The sequence below is a fragment of the Hyla sarda genome, chromosome 7 (genome assembly GCF_029499605.1).
Source record: "Hyla sarda isolate aHylSar1 chromosome 7, aHylSar1.hap1, whole genome shotgun sequence".
NCBI classification, from domain to species: domain Eukaryota; kingdom Metazoa; phylum Chordata; class Amphibia; order Anura; family Hylidae; genus Hyla; species Hyla sarda.
In genome coordinates, this window is record NC_079195.1 from 215,849,856 (window position 1) to 215,873,305 (window position 23,450).

At 43.8% G+C, this 23,450-nt stretch overlaps 2 protein-coding genes across 6 annotated transcripts in view; one reads left to right on the forward strand and one right to left on the reverse strand.

Moving 5' to 3' along the window:
• Positions 1 to 23,450, reverse strand: part of MIGA1 (mitoguardin 1) — a 98,167-nt gene that overhangs the window by 63,687 nt on the left and 11,030 nt on the right. For 4 of the 5 annotated variants that reach the window (XM_056532648.1, XM_056532647.1, XM_056532646.1 and 1 more), the window contains exons 2-4: positions 6,810 to 6,933; positions 6,071 to 6,248; positions 3,704 to 3,834 (exon numbers count right to left, since the gene is read on the reverse strand). In XM_056532648.1, the coding sequence (XP_056388623.1) occupies positions 3,704 to 3,834; positions 6,071 to 6,248; positions 6,810 to 6,933 (433 nt within the window). Of the gene's footprint in view, positions 1 to 3,703; positions 3,835 to 6,070; positions 6,249 to 6,809; positions 6,934 to 9,947; positions 10,093 to 23,450 lie in introns of those variants that run through there. The other variant, XM_056532645.1, reaches the window with a different exon arrangement.
• The window catches only part of USP33 (ubiquitin specific peptidase 33), a 72,595-nt gene continuing 69,614 nt past the window's right edge, over positions 20,470 to 23,450 (forward strand). The window contains exon 1 of the mRNA XM_056532625.1: positions 20,470 to 20,594. The gene's annotated coding sequence lies outside the window, so the exon portion shown is untranslated. The remainder of the gene's footprint in view (positions 20,595 to 23,450) is intronic.

The following is a 23,450-nucleotide window of genomic DNA, read 5'->3' on the forward strand; positions in this document are numbered from 1 at the left end:
TCGGCAGTTGATGACTTATCCTGCGTAAATTAGTTCAGCTTTCAGGTGCTCCGGTGGGCTGGAAAAGGTGGATACATTCCTAGGAAAGAGTCTCCTAGGACTGTATCCACCTTTTCCAGCCCACCGGAGCACCTGAAAGCTGAACTAATTTATGCAGGAAAAGTCATCAACTGCCGAGCTGAAAAGTTCGTGACGAATCGAATTTACTGTAAGTTCGCTCATCTCTAATGGACAGCTGCATGGAATAAGATTAGGGCCTCCCAAATACAGATGCGGAATAGGCTTGTGTGAATAAGGGCAGTGTTTCCCAACCAGGGTGCCTCCAGCAGTTGCAAAACTACAACTCCCAGCATGCTCGGACAGCCAACGGCTGTCCGAGCATGCTGGGAGTTGTAGTTTTGCAACAGCTGGAGGCACCCTGGTTGGGAAACACTGGTCCAGGGTCCCATTTCAAAATTCTATGATTTTGCTGTACCACTGTATACTGTACCACTATATACATTGTGCTGTACTTCTGAATATACTGTGTATGGCAGTGTTTCCCAACCAGGGTGCCTCCAGCTGTTGCTAAACTACAACTCCCAGCATGCCCGAGCATGCTGGGAGTTGCAGTTTTGCAACAGCTGGAGGCACCCTGGTTGGGAAACACTGACATAGGATGGGGATGTGGCTTGACGCCGAATGCACTTACCCACCGCAAAGGGCAGTGATCTGCAACCTATGGCTCTGCAGCTGATGCCGAACTACAACTCCTAGCATGTCCTTAAAACCAAAAGCTGTACTATAGCAGTACATTAATTTTATTCTGTAAGGCCCCTTTCACACTAACAGTTATCATCCTGGGAAAAACCTCCGTTCTTACTCCCGGCAAAAAGTCCTGAAAACGGCCGTCAAAAAATCCCATTCATGTCAATCGGATTTTTTAACCATCCTTTTTCATCAGGCATGTCCGTTTTTTTACTAAGGTCAGTTATTTTTGCTGGCACAAAAGACGGTGCATGCACTTATTTTTGGTCCCACAAAAATTTTTTTTTATAAAAAGGTGAAAAACCGGACATAAAAATTTAACATTGAAGTCAATGGAATCAGATGTTCAAAAAAAAAAAAAAATTAGTTATTGTCAGGTTTTTTAACATTCGTTTTTTGTACTGAGCATGATCAGTACAGCTTTACAAAAAAAGGGTTAAAAAACTGATAAAAAAAAAACCCCGAATGTAACTGTTAATAAGAGATGATAACGGATAAACAATTTTAGTTTTTTTTAAGAAAAAACCCATTAAAAATAACGGATGATGGTCATCAGTTATCATCCGTTATTACCAGTTATTGCATCCGTTTTTTTTTCATCCATTATTGTAAAATAATGGCAGTAAAAAAGCAGGATGATACCTGTAGTGTGAAAGGGGCCTTACTGCTGATAAGATAAAGACAACGTGAAACAGCTGGACCAAATTAAAAAATAAATTTTAATTTTCTTTTAAATCAACTGGTGGCAGAAAGTTAAACATATTTGTAAATTACTTCTATTAAAAAATCTTAATCCTTCCTTTACTTATTAGCTGCTGAATACTACAGAGGAAATTATTTTCTTTTTGGAATGCTCTCTGATGACATCACGACCACAGTTCTCTCTGCTGACGTTATTATAATAATAATAATGCTTTATTTATTGCTGTCCTTAGTGGGATTTGAACCCAAGTCCCCAGCACTGCAAGGCAGCAGTGCTAACCACTGAGCCACCATGCTGCCCTTAGCATACATCTGCTATGCATCTGCTATGCATGGTTGCTAAAATGGACAGAGATGTCAGCAGAGAGCACTGTGTTCGTGATGTCATCAGTGTTCCAAAAAGAAAGGAATTTCCTCTGTAGCATTCAGCAGCTAATAAGTACTGGAAGGATTAAGATTTTTTAATAGAAGTAATTTACAAATATGTTTAACTTTCTGCCACCAGTTGATTTAAAAGAAAAAAGGTTTTCACCGGAGTACCCCTTTAATTGATTAGGCAAAATTACAATGAAACACGCATATACATAGCATCTCCCACATATCCCACCGGCATATGCAATTTGATCAGATAACAGCATTGTCTTTGACGGTACGTTCCCACCTGGCGTATTTGCTGCGTATTTTATTTTCCCATTGAAGTCAATGGGTAGGAAAATACGCAGCAGCAAATACGCAGCAAAATACGCCAGGTGGGAATGCACCCTAAGGGTGCATTCCCACATGGCGTATACTCAGCATATTTCACGCTGCGCAAAATTTACGGCAGCAGTGGGAAATACGCTGCAAATTCCGTGCCCACTATACACACAGGGCTTTCCGGTGGGAGCCCTATGTGTGTAGTGAGTTTTGGAGGCGGAGCTGCGCGTCACAGTCACGCCGGGACACGGCCCCGCCTCTAAAACTCACTGCACACATAGGGCTGCCGCCGGAAAGCCCTGTGCGTACAGTGAGCAAGGAATACGCAGCGTATTTCCCACTGCTGCCGTCAATTTTGCGCAGCGTGAAATATTTCACGCTGCGTATACGCCGTGTGGGAACGCACCCTTATAGTGTAAATTGTCCATTATGACATAGTTCAGCCAATCCGGAGACAAAAAACACCTACATTGTATAGTCTTCATACCTTCATTCCATATGGTTCTTGCCAGGGCGTGAGGACATGGGCGTATTACACTCATAAGCAAAACTTGGAAGGAGTAAATTTTGTAAGAAAAACAAAAAATTCTCATGACAAAGCGAAGTGTAATTGTTTCATTGTCTTTTAAGAATCAACTTGATATTAAAGGGGTATTCCAGGAAAAAAAATATTATTATATATCAACTGGCTCCATTAAGTTAAACAGATTTGTAAATTACTTCTATTAAAAAAATCTTAATCCTTCTAATAATTATCAGCTGCTGAAGTTGAGTCGTTCTTTTCTGTCTGACAACAGTGCTCTCTGCTGACACCTCTGCTTGTCTCGGGAACTGCACAGAGTAGAAGAGGTTTGCTATGGGAATTTGCTTCTACTATGGACAGTTCCCGAGACAGCAGTCATCAGAGAGCACTTAGACAAAAGAACAACTCAACTTCAGCAGCTCATAAGTACTGAAAGGATTAAGATTTGTTTAATAGAAGTAATTTACAAATTTGTTTAACTTTCTGGAGCCAGTTGATATATATATATATATATATATATATATATATAAAAAGTTTTTCCTGGATAACCCCTTTAAACTCAGGAAAGGTGGGAGAAATTCATTGATTTCTTTAACACTGTCCCTTATGCATTGCTGCTAGTTGTACTGGGAGTTGTACTGCTGCACCGGCCACATGTTGCAGATCACTGTTCTATAGCACAACCTGCTGGGAGTTGTAGTTTTGGGTCCAGTTCAGCCAAGCACTTCCTAAATTTTCGTTTTCAGCCCCAAATTTTCAGTTCAGTGCCCCACTAGTCCTCGTGGTGAAGCATCCTGAAGGAGATAGGAGGGGTACAGATGGGCATAGCGATGCCTGAGGGATAAAGTAGTGCCCCCAGTGCCCCAAACAGCTGATTTGTATACTGAATTAAAAAAAAAAAAAAAAAAAAAAAAACGCTTTCCTGTGCCAGCAGATGGCGACACTAAAGGTGGTTTCCATTACACAGTAACGTCCCCTATTCTGCAATACTAGCTGTTTAATACTGTCAAAACTGGGGGTAAAAAAACAACTTACTGAAGCCAGACTCTGCACAGATCCTGAATATCTGCTGTTCAGTCCTCCATTAATATGGACCTGGGATCCCTTGTCCTTCACCGACATCAGGGACAGGGTCAGGTTCTGCCGGCTACTGGAGCAGCTGGATCCTGCAGGACAGAAACGAGGAGAAGATGTTGGAATGTCTCCATTCTCCTCCACATTGTCCCTCTCACATACAGTCATTATTACTAATAAAATGGTCACTGCCTCCCAACACACTCCTCCTGAAATACTCTGTGCCGCTGGGACCCTGCTCCTACTATTTATTACCTGCATCCCTCTTCACAAGGTTTCCCGGCTAAAACCAATTCTGCCATTATCACTGTACCCTAAATCACGAGTAGACGTGGTCAGAACGCTACTCCTGAAATACTCTGTGCTGCTGGGCATTCTACTCTTTTCTTATTTATGAGATCTCATGTAAATTTAGACCCTCTTCACATGAAGACATTGCCCATTTTATGTGGTCTTGTTACTTGTGACATAATGCCCTGGATGCGGTGGGCACACTCCTCTCCTGAAATACTCTGTGCTGCTGTGGGCCCTTTTCTGTCACTATCTAACTCTCAGCTTGTACTCTATTCCCATTTTCTACTCTTTTCTTATTTATGAGATCTCACGTAAATTTAGGCCCTCCTCACATAAAAACATTGCCCGTTTCATGCAGTCTTATTTTTGACATAAATGCCTTGGACAAAAGCACAAAAGCTCCCCTCCCGAAATACTCTGTGCTGCTGTGGACCCTGCTTGGTCGCTACCTAATTCTACTGTGGTGACCTCTCAGCTTGCACGCCATTCCCTCTTTTACATGACAACAATAATCACATCATTGGACAAGTCTATCACATGTCTCTCCTGAAATACTCTGCGCTCCTGTGAACACTACTCCCTCACTATATACATTAGTTCTATGGCTGTGGCCTCCCCATGTCTCCATTCCTTCTTTTACACTCCACTTTTCAACCTGCTCTTAAAGGGGTACTCCGATGGAAAAAAAAAATGTTTTAATAAAATCAACTGGCGCCAGAAAGTTAAAGGAGTATTCCAGACAAAACCTTTTTTTTTATCTATATCAACTGGCTCCGGAAAGTTAAACAGATTTGTAAATTACTTCTATTAAAAAATCTTAATCCTTCCAATAGTTATTAGCTTCTGAAGTTTTCTGTCTAACTGCTCAATGATGATGTCACGTCCCGGGAGCTGTGCATGATGGGAGAATATCCCCATAGGAACTGCACAGCTCCCGGGATGTGAGTCATCAGAGAGCAGTTAGACAGAAAACAACAACTCAACTTCAGAAGCTAATAACTATTGGAAGGATTAAGATTTTTTAATAGAAGTAATTTACAAATCTGTTTAACTTTCCGGAGCCAGTTGATCTATAAAAAAAAGTTTTGGCCTGGAATACCCCTTTAAACAGATTTGTTTTCTAAATTACTTCTATTAAAAAATCTTAATCCTTCCAGTACTTATTAGCTGCTGAATACTACAGAGGAAATTATTTTCTTTTTGGAACACAGAACTCTCTGCTGACATCACGAGCACAGTGCTCTTTGCTGACATCTCTGTCCATTTTAGGAACTGACCAGAGCAGTATATGTTTACTATGGGGATTTTCTCCTACTGGACAGTTCCTAAAATGGACAGAGAGCAGAGAGCGCTGTGCTCGTGATGTCAGCAGAGAGCTCTCGTTTCCAAAAAGAAAATAATTTCCTCTGTAGTATTCAGCAGCTAATAAGTACTGGAAAAATTAAGATTTTTTAATAGAAGTCATTTACAAATCTGTTTAACTTTCTGGCACCAGTTGATTTAAAGTTTCCACCGGAGTACCCCTTTAATAATATAATCACATTATTGGACAAGATGAGAGCACTTGTCCTCCTGAAATACTCTGTGCTTCTCTGAACACGGCCTCCTCATTATCTTACTTTAAAGGGGTACTCCGCTGCTCAACGTTTGGAACAAACTGTTCCGAACGCTGGATCAGATGCCGGGAGCTCATGACGTCATAGCCCCGCCCCTCACAATGTCACGCCCCGCCCCCTCTATGCAAGTCTATGGGAGGGGGCGTGACAGCCATCACGCCCCCTCCCATAGACTTACATTGAGGGGGCGGGGCGGGCCGTCATGAGGGGGTGGGGCTATGATATCACGAGCTCCCGCGTTCAGAGAGTTTGTTCCATATGCTGAGCAGCGGAGTACCCCTTTAAAGCAGTGTTTTCACCCTGTCCTCTTTAATAAATATAAATCACATGAATGGACAAGATCGGTATACTCTACTCCTGAAATACTCTGTGCAGCTCTCCTGACACTACTTAGGACAACCTAAGTATGTGAACCCACCTTTCTCAAAGGTCATATTCTTGGTACAGTCCAGTAAGAGATTGCCGGGCTCCCAGGGAGGATCCTGGATTTTTTTCTTCCCCCGTCTTCTTTTAAAGTGATGAGCCAAAAACACAATGGACACCGCGCTGACGGCAGTAACCGCAAAGATTTTCTTTAGCCCGGGATAAGATTTTAGCTGTAAAATAAAAGTTAAAACCATCCACTACATACAATATATTAAAGTATAATAAAGCAACTTACTAATATAATGTTATTAGCCATAGCACAGTGATGGTCCATATAAGCTATGCCTTATCCCTTGTAACCTGTGACTTTACGTTTACGCTTTACGCTCTGAATGCAGAATTCTCGTCCATCCTCCCCACTCCCCTCTTTTCAGCACAAGACCAGACCAGTGATGTGAAGGGGGTGGGCTAGAATAACTGCTCACTGGTGTTAAGACTCATTAGATAAGGCAGCAGGGAGCCTGTTCTGTGATTGAGAAAGGCTTCCTGCTGCCTTATCTAAGAGTTATAACTTTAATGAGCAGTAATACCAGCACTCACCTCTCACATCACTGGACTCGCTGACAGAAGAGAAGGAGTAGACTGATTTCAGAGCCTGTGATATGGGAAAGAGCACAGCTGATAAGGAAGATCTCTGCCCTATGACTACTATCATTAAATTATGGCTTTTAACATTAAATTAGTACGTTGCCGTAGATATAAAATAATTAATAGACTTTTTAGCAACTTACTTGTGAAAGGAAGTTGTAAAAGGACGTAGGAAAATCCATGACATGCAGGGCGGCCATCTTGAGTGGGTGCTGGGGGGTCTCCATCATTGTGTCTTCTAGTGAGGCCATACATTTCCTGTAACCTCTGGGGATAAAACAATGATATATAAATATAAAGTGCATACAAGACTAAGGCCCTGTTCACATTATATTTTAGGGCTCCTTTGCCAGTTTACTTTTAGACAGCGATGGGCTTTAGTTACAGGGCGGTATTTCCTAACCAGGGTGCCTCCAGCTGTTGTAAAACTACAACTCCCAGAATGCCCGGACAGCCTTTGGCTGTCCGGGCATGCTGAGAGTTGTAGTTTTGCAACAGCTGGAGACACACTGGTTGGGAAACACTACTATAACGGGCTAAAAAGAACTTTATTTAAACAGAAAATTATGAATTCCCCTCTTATTAAAGGGGTACTCCACCCCTAGACATCTTATCCCATATCCTTTGGATAGGGGATAAGATGCCAGGGGCGGAGTACCCCTTTAAATAGTAAAGGCTAAACATAATAATATAACGGTTTATGAGGTGAACAAGATGGGACGTCAGATTCCTACACAATTGGAATGCGAATCCCACGCATTTCACCACCCACCAGTGGCTTCTTCAGAAGCTCCCTGCATCGTGCTGCGTCACAGCTTATGGAAGTGAATGGCAAGTGGCGGTTCTGGCCATCTGCAGGTCACAAGATGACCCAGTTCACACACGATGGAGAGGACACAACAATCTTTGGTCGAGTGAACTAGTAGTGATGTAGCCCTAGCCTAAAAAAACTCAAAATTTTACATAGTTTTATAAACTATGGCTACTTTTGCGCTCGTAACAGAGAGTGAGAGAGAGAGAATGGTTGGTAGTGCAGCGCCTCCTGCTGGGTAAAAGAACTCCCAGCTAGGTACCAATCATGTAAAAAACAGCAGGACAGAAGAATTAGGCTATGTTCACACGTCCTGAATGTCCGCAGGAAAAATCTCCATGCGAACATTCCGCAGACTGCGGGCGCCGGCATAACAATGTCTGTGCTAAGACCTCAAGGGTATGCGCATCTCACAGGTGGTTATGCATTCCATGCGGATTCCGCAGAAAGAATGGACAGATTCGGAATCGGAATTTCCATCAGAAACACCTGACATGGATACAATGGGACTCTGCTGCTGCGGGACCTCCTGTGGAATTTCCGCACGGAAATTCCGGACGTGTGAACACAGCCTAAGGGTAAGTTTACACGGGCAGAACTTTGGCAGAATGTCCGCACAGACATTCCGCTGCTGATTTCAATGGGATTCTGCTGCACTGTTCGCACGGCAGAATTTCTGCCGTGGAATTTCTGATTCTGACGTTCGCAGAAAGAATAGACAAGTCTATTTTTTCTGCGAAATCCGCAAGGAAATGCATTGCCGACTATAAGACAGCACATTTCTGAGCGTTCCTAGCGCCCGCCAGACCTGGCAAACATCCGCATATTTTTTTGTGCGGACATTCTGCATGTGTGAACCCCGGCCTCAAAGTTTCTGCAGAGTATTCTCCCCCTCTGTGACCGAATTCTTGCATTACTGTTGCTGAGTAGCCTTATGTTGCGTTCACACCATGTTTTTGTTTCCATTTCTCCCTCCGCTACGTTTGCTGTATGCAAAAACTTAGGCAACTATGCTATTGTGCCCGCCAAAAAAGAAAAGTATAAGTTACAACACTGTTTCCCAACTAGGGTGCCTCCAGCTGTTACAAAACTACAACTCCCAGCATGCCAGGACAGCCTTTGGCTCATTTTAAAGGGCTACTCCGGTGGAAAACATATATATATATATATATATATTTTTTTTTTAAATGAACTGTTGCTAGAAAGTTAAACAGATTTGTAAATTACTTCTATTAAAAATGTTTTAATCCTTCCGGTACTTATTAGCAGCTATATACTACACAGGAAATTCTTTTTTTTTATTTTTTATTTTCTGTCTGTCCACAGTGCTCTCTGCTGACACCTCTGTCAGTCTCAGGAACTGTCCAGAGAAGGATAGGTTTCCTATGGGGATTTTCTCCTGCTCTGGACAGTTCCTTACATGGACAGAGGTGTCAGCAGAGAGCACTGTGGACAGACAGAAAAGAAATCCAAAAAGAAAAGAATTTCCTATGTAGTATACAACTGCTTATCAGTACTGAAAGGATTAAACACATTTTAATAGAAGTAATTTACAAATCTGTTTAACTTTCTGGTGACTTAAAAACCGGAGTACCCCTTTAAGACCGTATCCAGTTTTGTTGATGGACTAAAAAAAAACACAGGCTGCCCGGGCATGCTGGGAGTTGTAGTTTCGCTAAAGCTGAAGCCACACTGCTTGGAAAACACTGGGCTAAAAAGTACCTCATTCGAAGCTCTCCAGATATAACAAAATTACAACTCCCATCATTCCCAGACTGCAAAAGGAATTATGGGAATTGTAGTTTTGCAATAGATTGCATAACTCTAGTTCAGTGTTTCCAAACCAGTGTGTCTCCAGCTGTTGCAAAACTACAACTCCCAGCATTGCCTGGACAGCCTTTGACTGTTTTTTTCTGTCATATATGAGTAATGTTCATCAGGAGCTTTCTGGTTCATGAATAGAATCCCAGAACTACAGTAAGGAATGACACAGAGCAGTATAGAGGGATGGAACACACTACAAAGCATATACATGTCCTATAGAAAGCTGGGTGACTATATACAGAGGTCACCTGCCACAGAGACCTCAATACAAGGGGTTTTAGAGATTGCTTTATGTTGCATAGTACAGGGATTCCCAACCAGGGTGCCTCCAGCTGTTGCAAAACTACAACTCCCAGCATGCCCGGACAGCCTTCGGCTGTCCGGGCATGCTGGGAGTTGTAGTTTTGCAACAGCTGGAGGCACCCTGGTTGTGAAACATTGGCATAGCACATAGCCATTGACCTGCACATGCTATCTCCGGCACACACCATGCATCCTCTGTATACAGTATTGCTTATCCTGTGATGTAAGATACAAAGTAATGATTATGCGTTCAGCAGCCGGAACCGCTGGGTGTGTACAGGGCACCTGCAGCCTCCTCCCGCTCTGTCTATGGGGAGCACACACCGCAGCACGGAGCACATACCTGTCACACAGGCGGCGGCTATCCTCAGCACTGATGGAGGGAGAGGGGGGAGGGCAGGGACTGCTTCCGGGGCTGGGGCCGCCCGGGATGGAGAGATGTGGATGATGTGTGAGGAGCGACTGAGGCGATAGAGGAGACACCGGCTACTGAACAGATGATACATGTGGTGTGGGGGAAAGGGGGCACAGTGAGGGGACAGAGGAGAGACAGTGAGGAGAGACAGTGAGGAGAGACAGTGAGGAGACGACTGAGGAGAGACAGAGGAGACACCGGCTACTGAACAGATGATACATGTGGTGTGGGGGAAAGGGGGCACAGTGAGGGGACAGAGGAGAGACAGTGAGGAGAGACAGTGAGGAGAGACAGTGAGGAGAGACAGTGAGGAGACGACTGAGGAGAGACAGAGGAGACACCGGCTACTGAACAGATGATACATGTGGTGTGGGGGAAAGGGGGCACAGTGAGGGGACAGAGGAGAGACAGTGAGGAGAGACAGTGAGGAGAGACAGTGAGGAGAGACAGTGAGGAGACGACTGAGGAGAGACAGAGGAGACACCGGCTACTGAACAGATGATACATGTGGTGTGAGGGAAAGGGGAAGAGACAGTGAGGGGACTGAGGAGAGACTGAGGAGACAGTGAGGAGACAGTGAGGAGATACCGGCTACTGAACAGATACATGTGGTGTGAGGGAAAGGGGGCACAGTGAGGGGACTGAGGAGAGACTGAGGAGAGACAGTGAGGAGACGACTGAGGAGAGACAGTGAGGAGACAGAGGAGAGACAGAGGAGACACCGGCTACTGAACAGTTGATACATGTGGTGTGAGGGAAAGGGGAAGAGACAGTGAGGAGACAGTGAGGGGACTGTGCAGAGATTTAGGAGAGACAGTGAGGAGACTGAGGAGAGACTGAGGAGAGACAGTGAGGAGACGACTGAGGAGAGACAGTGAGGAGACAGAGGAGAGACAGAGGAGACACCGGCTACTGAACAGTTGATACATGTGGTGTGAGGGAAAGGGGAAGAGACAGTGAGGAGACAGTGAGGGGACTGTGCAGAGATTTAGGAGAGACAGTGAGGAGACTGAGGAGAGACAGTGAGGAGACTGTGGAGAGATAGTGAGGAGACTGAGGAGAGACAGTGAGGAGACTGAGGAGAGACAGTGAGGATACTGAGGAGAGACAGTGAGGAGACTGTGGAGAGATAGTGAGGAGACTGTGGAGAGATAGTGAGGAGACTGTGAAGAGACAGTGAGGAGACTGTGGAGAGATAGTGAGGAGACTGTGGAGAGATAGTGAGGAGACTGTGGAGAGACAGTGAGGAGACTGTGGAGAGATAGTGAGGAGACTGTGGAGAGATAGTGAGGAGACTGAGGAGAGACAGTGAGGAGACTGGAGAGATAGTGAGGAGACTGTGGAGAGACAGTGAGGGGACTGTGCAGAGACTTAGGAGAGACAGTGAGGAGACTGAGGAGAGACCGTGAGGAGACTGTGGAGAGATAGTGAGGAGACTGTGGAGAGATAGTGAGGAGACTGTGGAGAGATAGTGAGGAGACTGAGGAGAGACAGTGAGGAGACTGTGGAGAGATAGTGAGGAGACTGTGGAGAGATAGTGAGGAGACTGTGGAGAGATAGTGAGGAGACTGTGGAGAGACAGTGAGGAGACTGAGGAGAGACAGTGAGGAGACTGGAGAGATAGTGAGGAGACTGTGGAGAGACAGTGAGGGGACTGTGCAGAGACTTAGGAGAGACAGTGAGGAGACTGAGGAGAGACCGTGAGGAGACTGTGGAGAGATAGTGAGGAGACTGTGGAGAGATAGTGAGGAGACTGTGGAGAGATAGTGAGGAGACTGAGGAGAGACTGTGGAGAGATAGTGAGGAGACTGTGGAGAGATAGTGAGGAGACTGTGGAGAGATAGTGAGGAGACTGAGGAGAGACAGTGAGGAGACTGTGGAGAGATAGTGAGGAGACTGTGGAGAGATAGTGAGGAGACTGAGGAGAGACAGTGAGGAGACTGAGGAGAGACAGTGAGGAGACTGAGGAGAGATAGTGAGGAGACTGAGGAGAGACAGTGAGGAGACTGTGGAGAGACAGTGAGGAGACTGTGGAGAGACAGTGAGGAGACTGAGGAGAGACAGTGAGGAGACTGAGGAGAGACAGTGAGGAGACTGTGGAGAGATAGTGAGGAGACTGTGGAGAGATAGTGAGGAGACTGTGGAGAGATAGTGAGGAGACTGTGGAGAGACAGTGAGGAGACTGTGGAGAGATAGTGAGGAGACTGTGCAGAGACTGAGGAGAGACAGTGAGGAGACTGTGGAGAGATAGTGAGGAGACTGTGGAGAGATAGTGAGGAGACTGAGGAGAGATAGTGAGGAGACTGAGGAGAGACAGTGAGGGGACTGAGGAGAGACAGTGAGGAGACTGAGGGGAGACAGTGAGAAGATACCTGCTACTCAACAGATACATTTCATGTGCAGGATATGAATGTCAGGAAGAGGGTATAGAGCAGTGTTTTCTAACCAGGATGCCAACAGCTGTCCAGGCATGCTGGGAGTTTGTAGTTTTGCAACTGCTGGAGACATCCTGGTTGGGTAACACTGGTGTAGAGACTGAGGAGAGCCAAATGAGATCCCTGCTTCTGAACAGATACATATAATGTGCTGGATAGTAATGTGAGAAAGAGGGTCAGAGACTGAGGGGACTGAGAAGAGACTGTGCAGAGAATGAGGAGACACCTGCTACTCATCATCTACATAATGTGCGGATATCCGTGTGAGGAAGAGGGTCAGAGACTGAGGGGACTGAGAAGAGACTGTGCAGAGAATGAGGAGACACCTGCTACTCAACATCTACATAATGTGCGGATATCAGTGTGAGGAAGAGGGTCAGAGACTGAAGGGACTGAGAAGAGACTGTGCAGAGAATGAGGAGACACCTGCTACTCATCATCTACATAATGTGCGGATATCAGTGTGAGGAAGAGGGTCAGAGACTGAGGGGACTGAGAAGAGACTGTGCAGAGAATGAGGAGACACCTGCTACTCAACATCTACATAATGTGCGGATATCAGTGTGAGGAAGAGGGTCAGAGACTGAAGGGACTGAGAAGAGACTGTGCAGAGAATGAGGAGACACCTGCTACTCATCATCTACATAATGTGCGGATATCAGTGTGAGGAAGAGGGTCAGAGACTGAGGGGACTGAGAAGAGACTGTGCAGAGAATGAGGAGACACCTGCTACTCAACATCTACATAATGTGCGGATATCAGTGTGAGGAAGAGGGTCAGAGACTGAGGGGACTGAGAAGAGACTGTGCAGAGAATGAGGAGACACCTGCTACTCAACATCTACATAATGTGCGGATATCAGTGTGAGGAAGAGGGTCAGAGACTGAGGAGAGACAGTGAGGGGATTAAGGAGAGACAGAGAAGACCGTGCAGAGACAGAAGAGACTGAGGAGAGACAGTGAGGGGATTAAGGAGAGACAGAGAAGAGCGTGCAGAGGCAGAAGAGACTGAGGAGAGACAGTGAGGGGATTAAGGAGAGACAGAGGAGACTGAGGAGAGACAGTGAGGAGACTGATCAGATGCTGAGGAGATATATGGGGGGAGATTAATCAAAACCTGGGTAGAGGAAGAAGAGTGGTGCAGTTGCCGATAGCAACCAATCTGATCGCTTCTTTCATTTTTGAAGAAACCTTTGAAAAATGAAAGGGGCAACCTGATTGGTTTTCCATGGGCAACTGCACCACTCTTCCTCTACACAGGTTTTGATTAATCTCCCCCATACTGTGCAGATTCAGTGAGGGTATATTCTGCACGGACATTCCGCTATAGCAGAGTCCCATTGATTTCAATGGGATTCTGCTGCACTGTTCACATTGTGGAATTTCTGCGGAAATCCAGATTCTGGTATCCCCAAAAATAATAGACTTTGTCTGTTTATTTTGTGACTATTGCTCGGTAATGCATTGCCGTCTATGAGACAACACATTTCCGAACATGGCTTGAGGGTGGACTTTGCAGAGATTGTAGATAGACAGTGAGGGGACTAGGCAAAGACTGAGGAGACTGTTCAGAGACAGTGAGAGGGACTGTGCAGGGACTAAGGTCATGTTCACGCGTCAGAATTTCTGCGTGGAATTCCGCTTGGAATGTCAGTACAGAAATTCCGCTGCAGCAGAGTCCCATTGAATTCAACAGGATTCTATTGCGCTGTTCACACGGCTAAATTTCCGTGCCAGATGTTTCCGGCATTGAAATTCCATTTCTGTGTCCGCACAAAGAATGAACCCGTTCATTCTTTGTGCGGAGTTCGCATAGAATTCATAGCCGTCTATGAGACGGTGCATTCCTGTTCGGTCTTAGCGCCAGATATTTTACTGGCGTCCCGCAGTTTGCGGAATGTCTTCACGGAGAATCTCCATGCGGACACATTCCATTGTGTGAACTAAGCCTAAGGGGGAACAGTATAAGGGACTGTGCAGAGATTTAGGGAGGGGGGAGTAGTGTAACGTACTGTGTAGAGACTGACGAGAGACAGTGAGGGGACTGCAGAGACTGAGAGGGGCAGTGTAAGGACTGTGCAAAAATGTTAAGCAAATTTTGCTTGTAAAACAAACCAATTTTTGAGCCTTAAAGAGTTCCTGTCACCAAATAAAACTTTTAATATAGCGTTCCTTGTGTAATTAGAAGACACTTTCCCATTCACTTGCTTTTAAAATTATCAAAAGAAATCTGTTTAAAATGTATTAGAAAAAACGGCCACTAGGTGGCTCTGTTCTGTTACCTGCCACAATTAATACAGTGATTCTGGTCTCCTCCCCGCCTGGAAAGGGTCCAAACTCAGGAAGTGCCTCTGGCTGCACTGAGCTTGATTGACAGCTGCACAGAAAGTGAAAGCTCCACAGATTGTCACAGAAAGCTGCACAGACTGACAGCTGCAGGAGAGCCTCACTGATAGCGACACTGACTAAAAGCTGCACAGAGCTTTTTGAACAGCTGGAGGTCCACTGTTTAGAGACCACTGACCTATACACTCAGAATGGATGTAGCCACAGCAAGGGGGACTCTGGCTCGATATTGCGAGCATGAGTCTCCGTACAGAATACTCCTCCTCTGCTGTCACTGAAAGCTCTGCCGTCTTCCGTGCTCTTCGCAGGCTGGATTCACACCACGTTTTTGCAATACAGTTCCCGTATACATTTTCAATTTTAAAACCGTATGCATTGACTCTCCATTGAAAACTGTATGCCAAACGATGCATCAGGTTGTGTCCGTTTTGCGTCTTGTACGGCTTTGTCAGTTTTTTTCCCGTACTCAAAACCGTAGTCTACGGCTGGGTTCACATCACGTTTTCTCCCATACGGGAGCGCATACAGCAGGGGGGAGCTGAAACCTTGCGCTCTTGTATGCTTTCGTATGCGCTCCCATATGTAATTCATTTCAATGAGCCGGCCGGAGTGAAACGTTCGGTCCGGTCGCTCATTTTTGCGCTGTTTGAGCTTTTTCCCCGGACCTAAAACTGTGGTCAACCACGGTTTTATGTCCGGTTGTAAAAGCGCATACAGCGCAAAAATAAGCCGACCGGACCGAACTTTTCACTCCGGCCGGCTCATTGAAATGAATGACATACGGGAGCGCATACGAAAGCATACGGGAGCGCGAGGTTTCAGCTCCCCCCTGCTGTATGCGCTCCCGTATGGGAGAAAACGTGATGTGAACCCAGCCTACCATGGTTTTTGGTCCGGGTGAAAAACCGTATTGAAACGTATATGGTTTTTTTTTAACATGGGAGTCAATGGGAACCGTACAGAACCGTATGTGTGTACGGTTCCATCCGGTTTTCACCATACGGTGTTTGACTTTGCTCAGTTTTTTCTTGGAATTTCAATCACACAAGTGAAACTTTATTCATAATGGAGTGAAAAGTTAATAACGTATACAGTTTTTTCTTAAAAAACAAATGCAACCGGACATCATTTTTCAAACCGTATACGGATTAAAATTTGTACACACGTTTTGATACAGTTTAGACGGATTTTGAGGAATCTGTTTATTTTATTTTTTTGTTTGTTTTGTTTTTAATCAAAAACCTGATACGGGAACTGTATTGCAAAAACGTGGTGTGAACCCAGCCTAACTGTTTCCCATCCAGAACGTCTGCACTATTACTGCCAGCTACAATAACAAAAGCTTCATACAACCTCTTATGTTGGGTTTTGTAGTCCTACAACTCATACTGACCAATGATAACCAATACTCTGCCAATAAGCTGTCCAAAGATGGAGGACGCCTGTCAGTATCTCATCGCCTCCAGCTCCATCACAAACCTGCCCCTGACCTGTAAAACCTATGTTGGCAATGAGATAGAAGTGTTACTATATCTATAATATATGTCGATGTGCATGTAGACCAGTGTTTCACAATCAGGGTGCCTCCAATTGTCGCAAACTACAACTCCCAGCATGCCTGGAAAGCCTTTGGCTAAAAAGACAATCTCTCACTCTCTGGAGGACCCAGCGTGTCCATGCATTACATGGATAGTCTGTTAACCCCTTAACCCCTTAAGGACCGGAGGTTTTTCCGTTTTTGCATTTTCGTTTTTTGCTCCTTGCCTTTAAAAAATCATAACTCTTTCAAATTTACACCTAAAAATCCATATGATGGCTTATTTTTTGCGCCACCAATTGTACTTCTACGTTAGTCATTTTGCCCAAAAATCTATGGTGAAGCGGGAAAAAAAATCATTGTGCGACAAAATTGAAAAAAAAAACGCTGTTTTGTAACTTTTGGGGGCTTCCGTTTCTACGTAGTACATTTTTCGGTAAAAATGACACCTTATCATTATTCTGTAGGTCCATACGGTTAAAATGATCCCCTACTTATATAGGTTTGATTTTGTCGGACTTCTGGAAAAAATCATAACTACATGCAGGAAAATTAATACGTTTAAAATTGTCATCTTCTGACCCCTATAACTTTTTTATTTTTCCGTGTATGGGGCGGTATGAGCGTTCATTTTTTGCGCCGTGATCTGAAGTTTTTAACGGTACCATTTTTGCATTGATAGGACTTATTGATCACTTTTTATTCATTTTTAAATGATATAAAAAGTGACCAAAAATGCACTATTTTGGACTTTGGAATTTTTTTGCGCGCACGCCATTGACCGAGCGGTTTAATTAATGATATATTTTTATAATTCGGACATTTCCGCACGCGGTGATACCACATATGTTTATTTTTATTTTTATTTACACTGTTTTTTTTTTTTTATTGGAAAAGGGGGGTGATTCAAACTTTTAATAGGGGAGGAGTTAAATGATCTTTATTCACTTTTTTTTTTCACTTTTTTTTTGCAGTGTTATAGGTCCCATAGGGACCTATAACACTGCACACACTGATCTTCTATGTTGATCACTGGTTTCTCATAAGAAACCAGTGATCAACGATTCTGCCGGATGACTGCTCATGCCTGGATCTCAGGCACTGAGCAGTCATTCGGCGATCGGACAGCGAGGAGGCAGGAAGGGGCCCTCCCGCTGTCCTGTCAGCTGTTCGGGATGCCGCGATTAGCCGCGGCTATCCCGAACAGCCCGACTGAGCTAGCCGGGAACTTTCACTTTCACTTTTAGCCGCGCGGCTCAGCTTTGAGCGCGCGGCTAAAGGGTTAATAGCGCGCGGCGCCGCGATCGGCGCTGCGCGCTATTAGAGGCGGGTCCCGGCTTCACTATGACGCCGGGCCCGCCATGATATGACGCGGGGTTACTGTGTAACCCCGCGTTATATCAGAAGAGCAGGACCAAGGACGTACCGGTACGTCCTTGGTCCTTAAGGGGTTAAGGACCCGGGGTTTTTCCGTTTTTGCATTTTCGTTTTTTTTCCTCCTTACCTTTAAAAAATAACGCTTTCAATTTTGCACCTAAAATTCCGTATGAGGTCTTATTTTTTGCACCACCAATTCTACTTTGTAATGACATCAGTAATTTCACCCAAAAATCTACCGCGAAACGGAAAAAAAATCATTGTGAGACAAAATTGAAAAAAAAAAAAAACGCCATTTTGTAACTTTTGGGGGCTTCCGTTTCTATGCAGTACATTTTTCAGTAAAATGACACCTTCTCTTTATTCTGTAGGTCCAGACGGTTAAAATGATCCCCTACTTATATAGGTCATTTTGGCGTACTTCTGGAAATTAATTATAACTACATGCAGGAAAATGTATACGTTTAAAATTGTCATCTTCTGACCCCTATAACTTTTTTATTTTTCCGCTTATGGGGTGGTACGAGGGCTAATTTTTCAGTTTTTATCGGTACCATTTTTGCTTTGATAGGACTTATTGATCGCTTTTTATTCATTTTTGTATGATATAAAAAGTGACCAAAAATGCACTATTTTGGACTTTGGAATTTTTTTGCGCGTACACCGATCGGACAGCATGGAGGCAGGTAGGGATCCTCCGGCTGTCTTGTAAACTGTTCGGGATGCCGTGATTTCGCTGCGGCGATCCCGAACAGCTCCCTGAGCTAACGGCATTGTTTTACTTTCATTTTAGACGCGGCATTCAAAGTTCAAAGTTGAGCGTCTAAAGGGATAATAGTGCGCGGCGCCGGGATCAGTGCCACGCGCTATTAGCCACGGGTCCCGGCCGTTGTTAGAGGCCGGTCTGACCCGCTATGACGCGGGGCCATGCCGTGGCCCCGCGTTATAGAACGGGAGTGGACTCATGACGTACCGGTACGTCATGGGTCCTTAAGGGGTTAAAGGGGTACTCCGGTGAAAACTTATTTTTTTAAATCAACTGGTGCCAGAAAGTTAAACAGATTTGTAAATTACTTCTGTTAAAAAATCTTAATCCTTCCTGTACTTATTAGCTGCTGAATACTACAGAGGAAATTCTTTTCTTTTTGGAACACAGAGCTCTCTGCTGAATCACGAGCACAGTGCTCTCTGCTGACATCTCTGCCCATTTTAGGAACTGTCCAGAGCAGCATATGTTTTCTATGGGGATTTTCTCCTACTCTGGACAGTTTTAAAATGGACAGAGATGTCAACAGAGAGCACTGTGCTCGTAAATTCAGCAGAGAGCTCTGTGTTCCAAAAAGAAAAGAATTTCCTCTGTAGTATTAAGCAGCTAATAAGTACTGGAAGGATTAAGATTTTTTAATAGAAGTAATTTACAAATCTGTTTAACTTTCTGGCACCAGTTGATTTAAAAAAAAATAAGTTTTCCACCAGAGTACCCCTTTAAAGGAGATCTCCAGTTAAAAAAACATATCCCCTATCCTAAGGATAGGGGATAAGTTTCAGATTGCAGGGGGGGGGGTTGGTGTCCCGGCAGTCCGCGGTAAGGGGGCGTGTCGGCCACCGCACAAAGCGGCGGGTGACATGCCCCCCTCAATGCAACTCTATGGAAGAGCCGGAGCACAATCTCCGGCTCTGCCATAGCACTGTATTGAGAGGGCGTGATGGCCGCCGCTTCGTGCGGTGGGCGACACACGCTCTCTGGCCGTAGAGAGCAGGGGCTCCGTACGGGAGCTGGGACCCCCCACGATTTGAAACGTATCCCCTATCCTTAGGATATGGGATAAGTTTTACAATACTGGACTACTCCTTTAATTTTATTGGCCAGCATGCAATGCTACATCTCCCCTCTGGGAGTGCTGTTAGAGAACTGAACGCCTACTGCCAGGTTTCTCATTAGTGTTTTCCAATCAGTGCGCCTCCAGCTGTTGCAAAACCGCAACTCCCAGCATGCCCGGACAGCCGAAGGCTGCTATATGTTCCAGAGGAAGCACTTTTTGAATTTCCTTTCTGTCTGACCACAGTGCTCTCTGCTGACACCTCTGTCCATTTTAGGAACTGTCTGGAGCAGGATAGGTTTACTATGGGGATTTTCTTCTGCTCTGGAAAGTTCCAAAAAATGGACAGAGGTGTCAGCTGAGAGCACTGTGGTCAGGCAGAAAGGAAATTCAAAAAGAAAAGGTCATACAGCAGTTGATAAGTACTGGAAGGGTCAAGATTTTTAAATAGAAGTAATTTACAAATCTGCTTAATTTTCTGGCACCAGTTGATTAACAAAAAAAAAGTTTTTCAGTGGAGTACCCCTTTAAAGTAAATGGATACACAGCATTCTACGTCATGTGAATGAGGCCTATTACCGGATTACCGGACAAATATATTAAAAAATAGTCTATGAATTTCTGAGAATTTTTACTATGTCAGATCTAATACACAACTGTAATTCCAACTGTTGTATAACTACAATTCCCAGCATGCCCATGCTGAAGCTAACAGAACCTAGTCCAGTGTTTCCCAACTGGGGGGCCTCCAGCTGTTGCAAAACTACAATTCCCAGCAGGTCCGGACAGCCTTCGGCTGTCCGGACCTGCTGGGAGTTGTAGTTTTGCAACAGCTGGAGGCCCCCTGGTTGGGAAACACTGCCCTAGTCCTAGTCACTTTGTCTGATGGTGATTGTAGTCCTGCCCAGTGCAGAGCAGTACTGCAGGCTGACACTAGATGGCGCTGTGTGCCGGGCCCAGCCCCGGAAGCCGCCGCAAAGATAGAGACGGGAGAGACTCCGGGAGGGGGAACTGAGACTCGGGCCCTGGGGCCACACACACTGGACACGGGCCCGGGCCGGGTGAGTGCACTGCGGGGGGGTGACCGGGGAGGTCAGGGCATTGGGGGGACATGGTGGAGGGCAGCATAGCGCCCGTATATTGGGTTACACGCCCGCAGACAGCTTTAGGTGATAGAGCACAATCCAGGCAGCTGCTATATACAGGTATAATGTATTATACTGACCTCTATATACTGTACAGAGCTGCTATATACAGGTATAATGTATTACACTGACCTCTATATACTGTATAGAGCTGCTATATACAGGTATAATGTATTATACTGACCTCTATATACTGTATAGAGCTGCTATATACAGGTATAATGTATTACACTGACCTCTATATACTGTATAGAGCTGCTATATACAGGTATAATGTATTATACTGACCTCTATATACTGTACAGAGATTATATATACAGGTATAATGTATTATACTGACCTCTATATACTGTACAGAGATTATATATACAGGTATAATGTATTATACTGACCTCTATATACTGTACAGAGCTGATATATACAGGTATAATGTATTATACTGATCTCTATATATTGTACAGAGCTGCTATATACAGGTATATTGTATTATACAGTGTACAGAGCTCTATATACTGACCTATATATACTGTACAGAGCTGCTATATACAGGTATTGTATTATACAGTGTACAGAGCTCTATATACTGACCTCTATATACTGTACAGAGCTGCTATATACAGGTATAATGTATTATACTGACCTCTATATACTGTACAGAGATTATATATACAGGTATAATGTATTATACAGTGTACAGAGCTCTATATACTGTACAGAGCTGATATATACAGGCATAATGTATGATACAGTGCTCTATATACTGTACAGAGTTGATATATACAGGTTTAATGTATTATAGTGTACAGAGCTCTATATACTGACCTCTATATACTGTACAGAGCTGCTATATACAGGTATATTGTATTATACAGTGTACAGAGCTCTATATACTGACCTCTATATACATTACAGAGCTGCTATATACAGGTATATTGTATTCTGACCTCTATATACTGTACAGAGCTGCTATATACAGGTATATTGTATTATACAGAGCTCAATATACTGGACAGAGCTGCTATATACAGGTATATTGTATTATACTGACCTCTATATACTTTACAGTGCTGCTATATACAGGTATATTGTATTATACTGACCTCTATATACTGTACAGAGCTGCTATATACAGGTATATTGTATTATACTGACCTCTATATACTGTACAGAGATTATATATACAGGTATATTGTATTATTCTGACCTCTATATACTGTACAGAGCTGCTATATACAGATATATTGTATTATACTGACCTCTATATACTGTACAGAGATTATATATACAGGTATATTGTATTATACAGAGCTCAATATACTGGACAGAGCTGCTATATACAGGTATAATGTATTATACTGACCTCTATATACTGTACAGAGATTATATATACAGGTATATTGTATTATACAGAGCTCAATATACTGGACAGAGCTGCTATATACAGGTATATTGTATTATACTGACCTCTATATACTGTACAGAGCTGCTATATACAGGTATATTGTATTATACAGAGCTTTATACTGGACAGAGCTGCTATATACAGGTATATTGTATTATACAGACCTCTATATACTGTACAGAGATGCTATATACAGGTATAATGTATTAGCGTACAGAGCTCTATATACTGACCTCTATATACTGTGCAGAGCTGATATTTACAGGTATAATGTATTATACAGTGTACAGAGCTCTATATACTGGACAGAGCTGCTATATACAGGTATAATGTATTATACAGTGTACAGAGCTCAATATACTGGACAGAGCTGCTATATACAGGTATAATGTATTATACAGTGTACAGAGCTGCTATATACAGTATAATGTATTATAGTGTACAGAGCTCTATATATTGTACAGAGCTACTATATACAGGTATAATGTATTATAGAGTGTACAGAGCTCTATATACTGACCTCTATATACTGTTCAGAGCTGCTATATAGGTAGAATGTAGTGTATACTGTGCTCAGACCCCTATATACTGTACAGATTATACTACATAATGTACAGAGCTGCCATATACAGAAATAATGTACTATACAGTGCACATACCCCTATATACTGTACAGAGCTGCTATATACAGGTATAATGTGTATACAGTGCACAGACCCCTATATACTGTACAGAGCTGCTATATACATGTATAATGTGTATACAGTGCACAGACCCCTATATACTGTACAGAGCTGCTATATACAGGTATAATGTGTATACAGTGCACAGACCACTATATACTGTACAGAGCTGCTATATACAGGTATAATGTGTATACAGTGCACAGACCCCTATATACTGTACAGAGCTGCTATATACAGGTATAATGTGTATACAGTGCACAGACCCCTATATACTGTACAGAGCTGCTATATACAGGTATAATGTGTATACAGTGCACAGACCCCTATATACTGTACAGAGCTGCTATATACAGGTATAATGTAGTGTATACAGTGCACAGACCTCTGTATACTGTACAAAGCTGCTATATACAGGTATAATGTAGTGTATACAGTGCACAGACCCTTATATACTGTATAAATGTGCTATACAGGTATAATGTAGTGTATACAGTGAACAGACTTCTATACTGTACAAAGCTGCTATATACAGGTATAATGTAGTGTATACAGTGCACAGTCACCTATATACTGTACAGAGCTGCTATATACAGGTATGTGTATACAGTGCACAGACCCCTATATACTGTACAGAGCTGCTATATACAGGTATAATGTAGTGTATACAGTGCACAGACCTCTGTA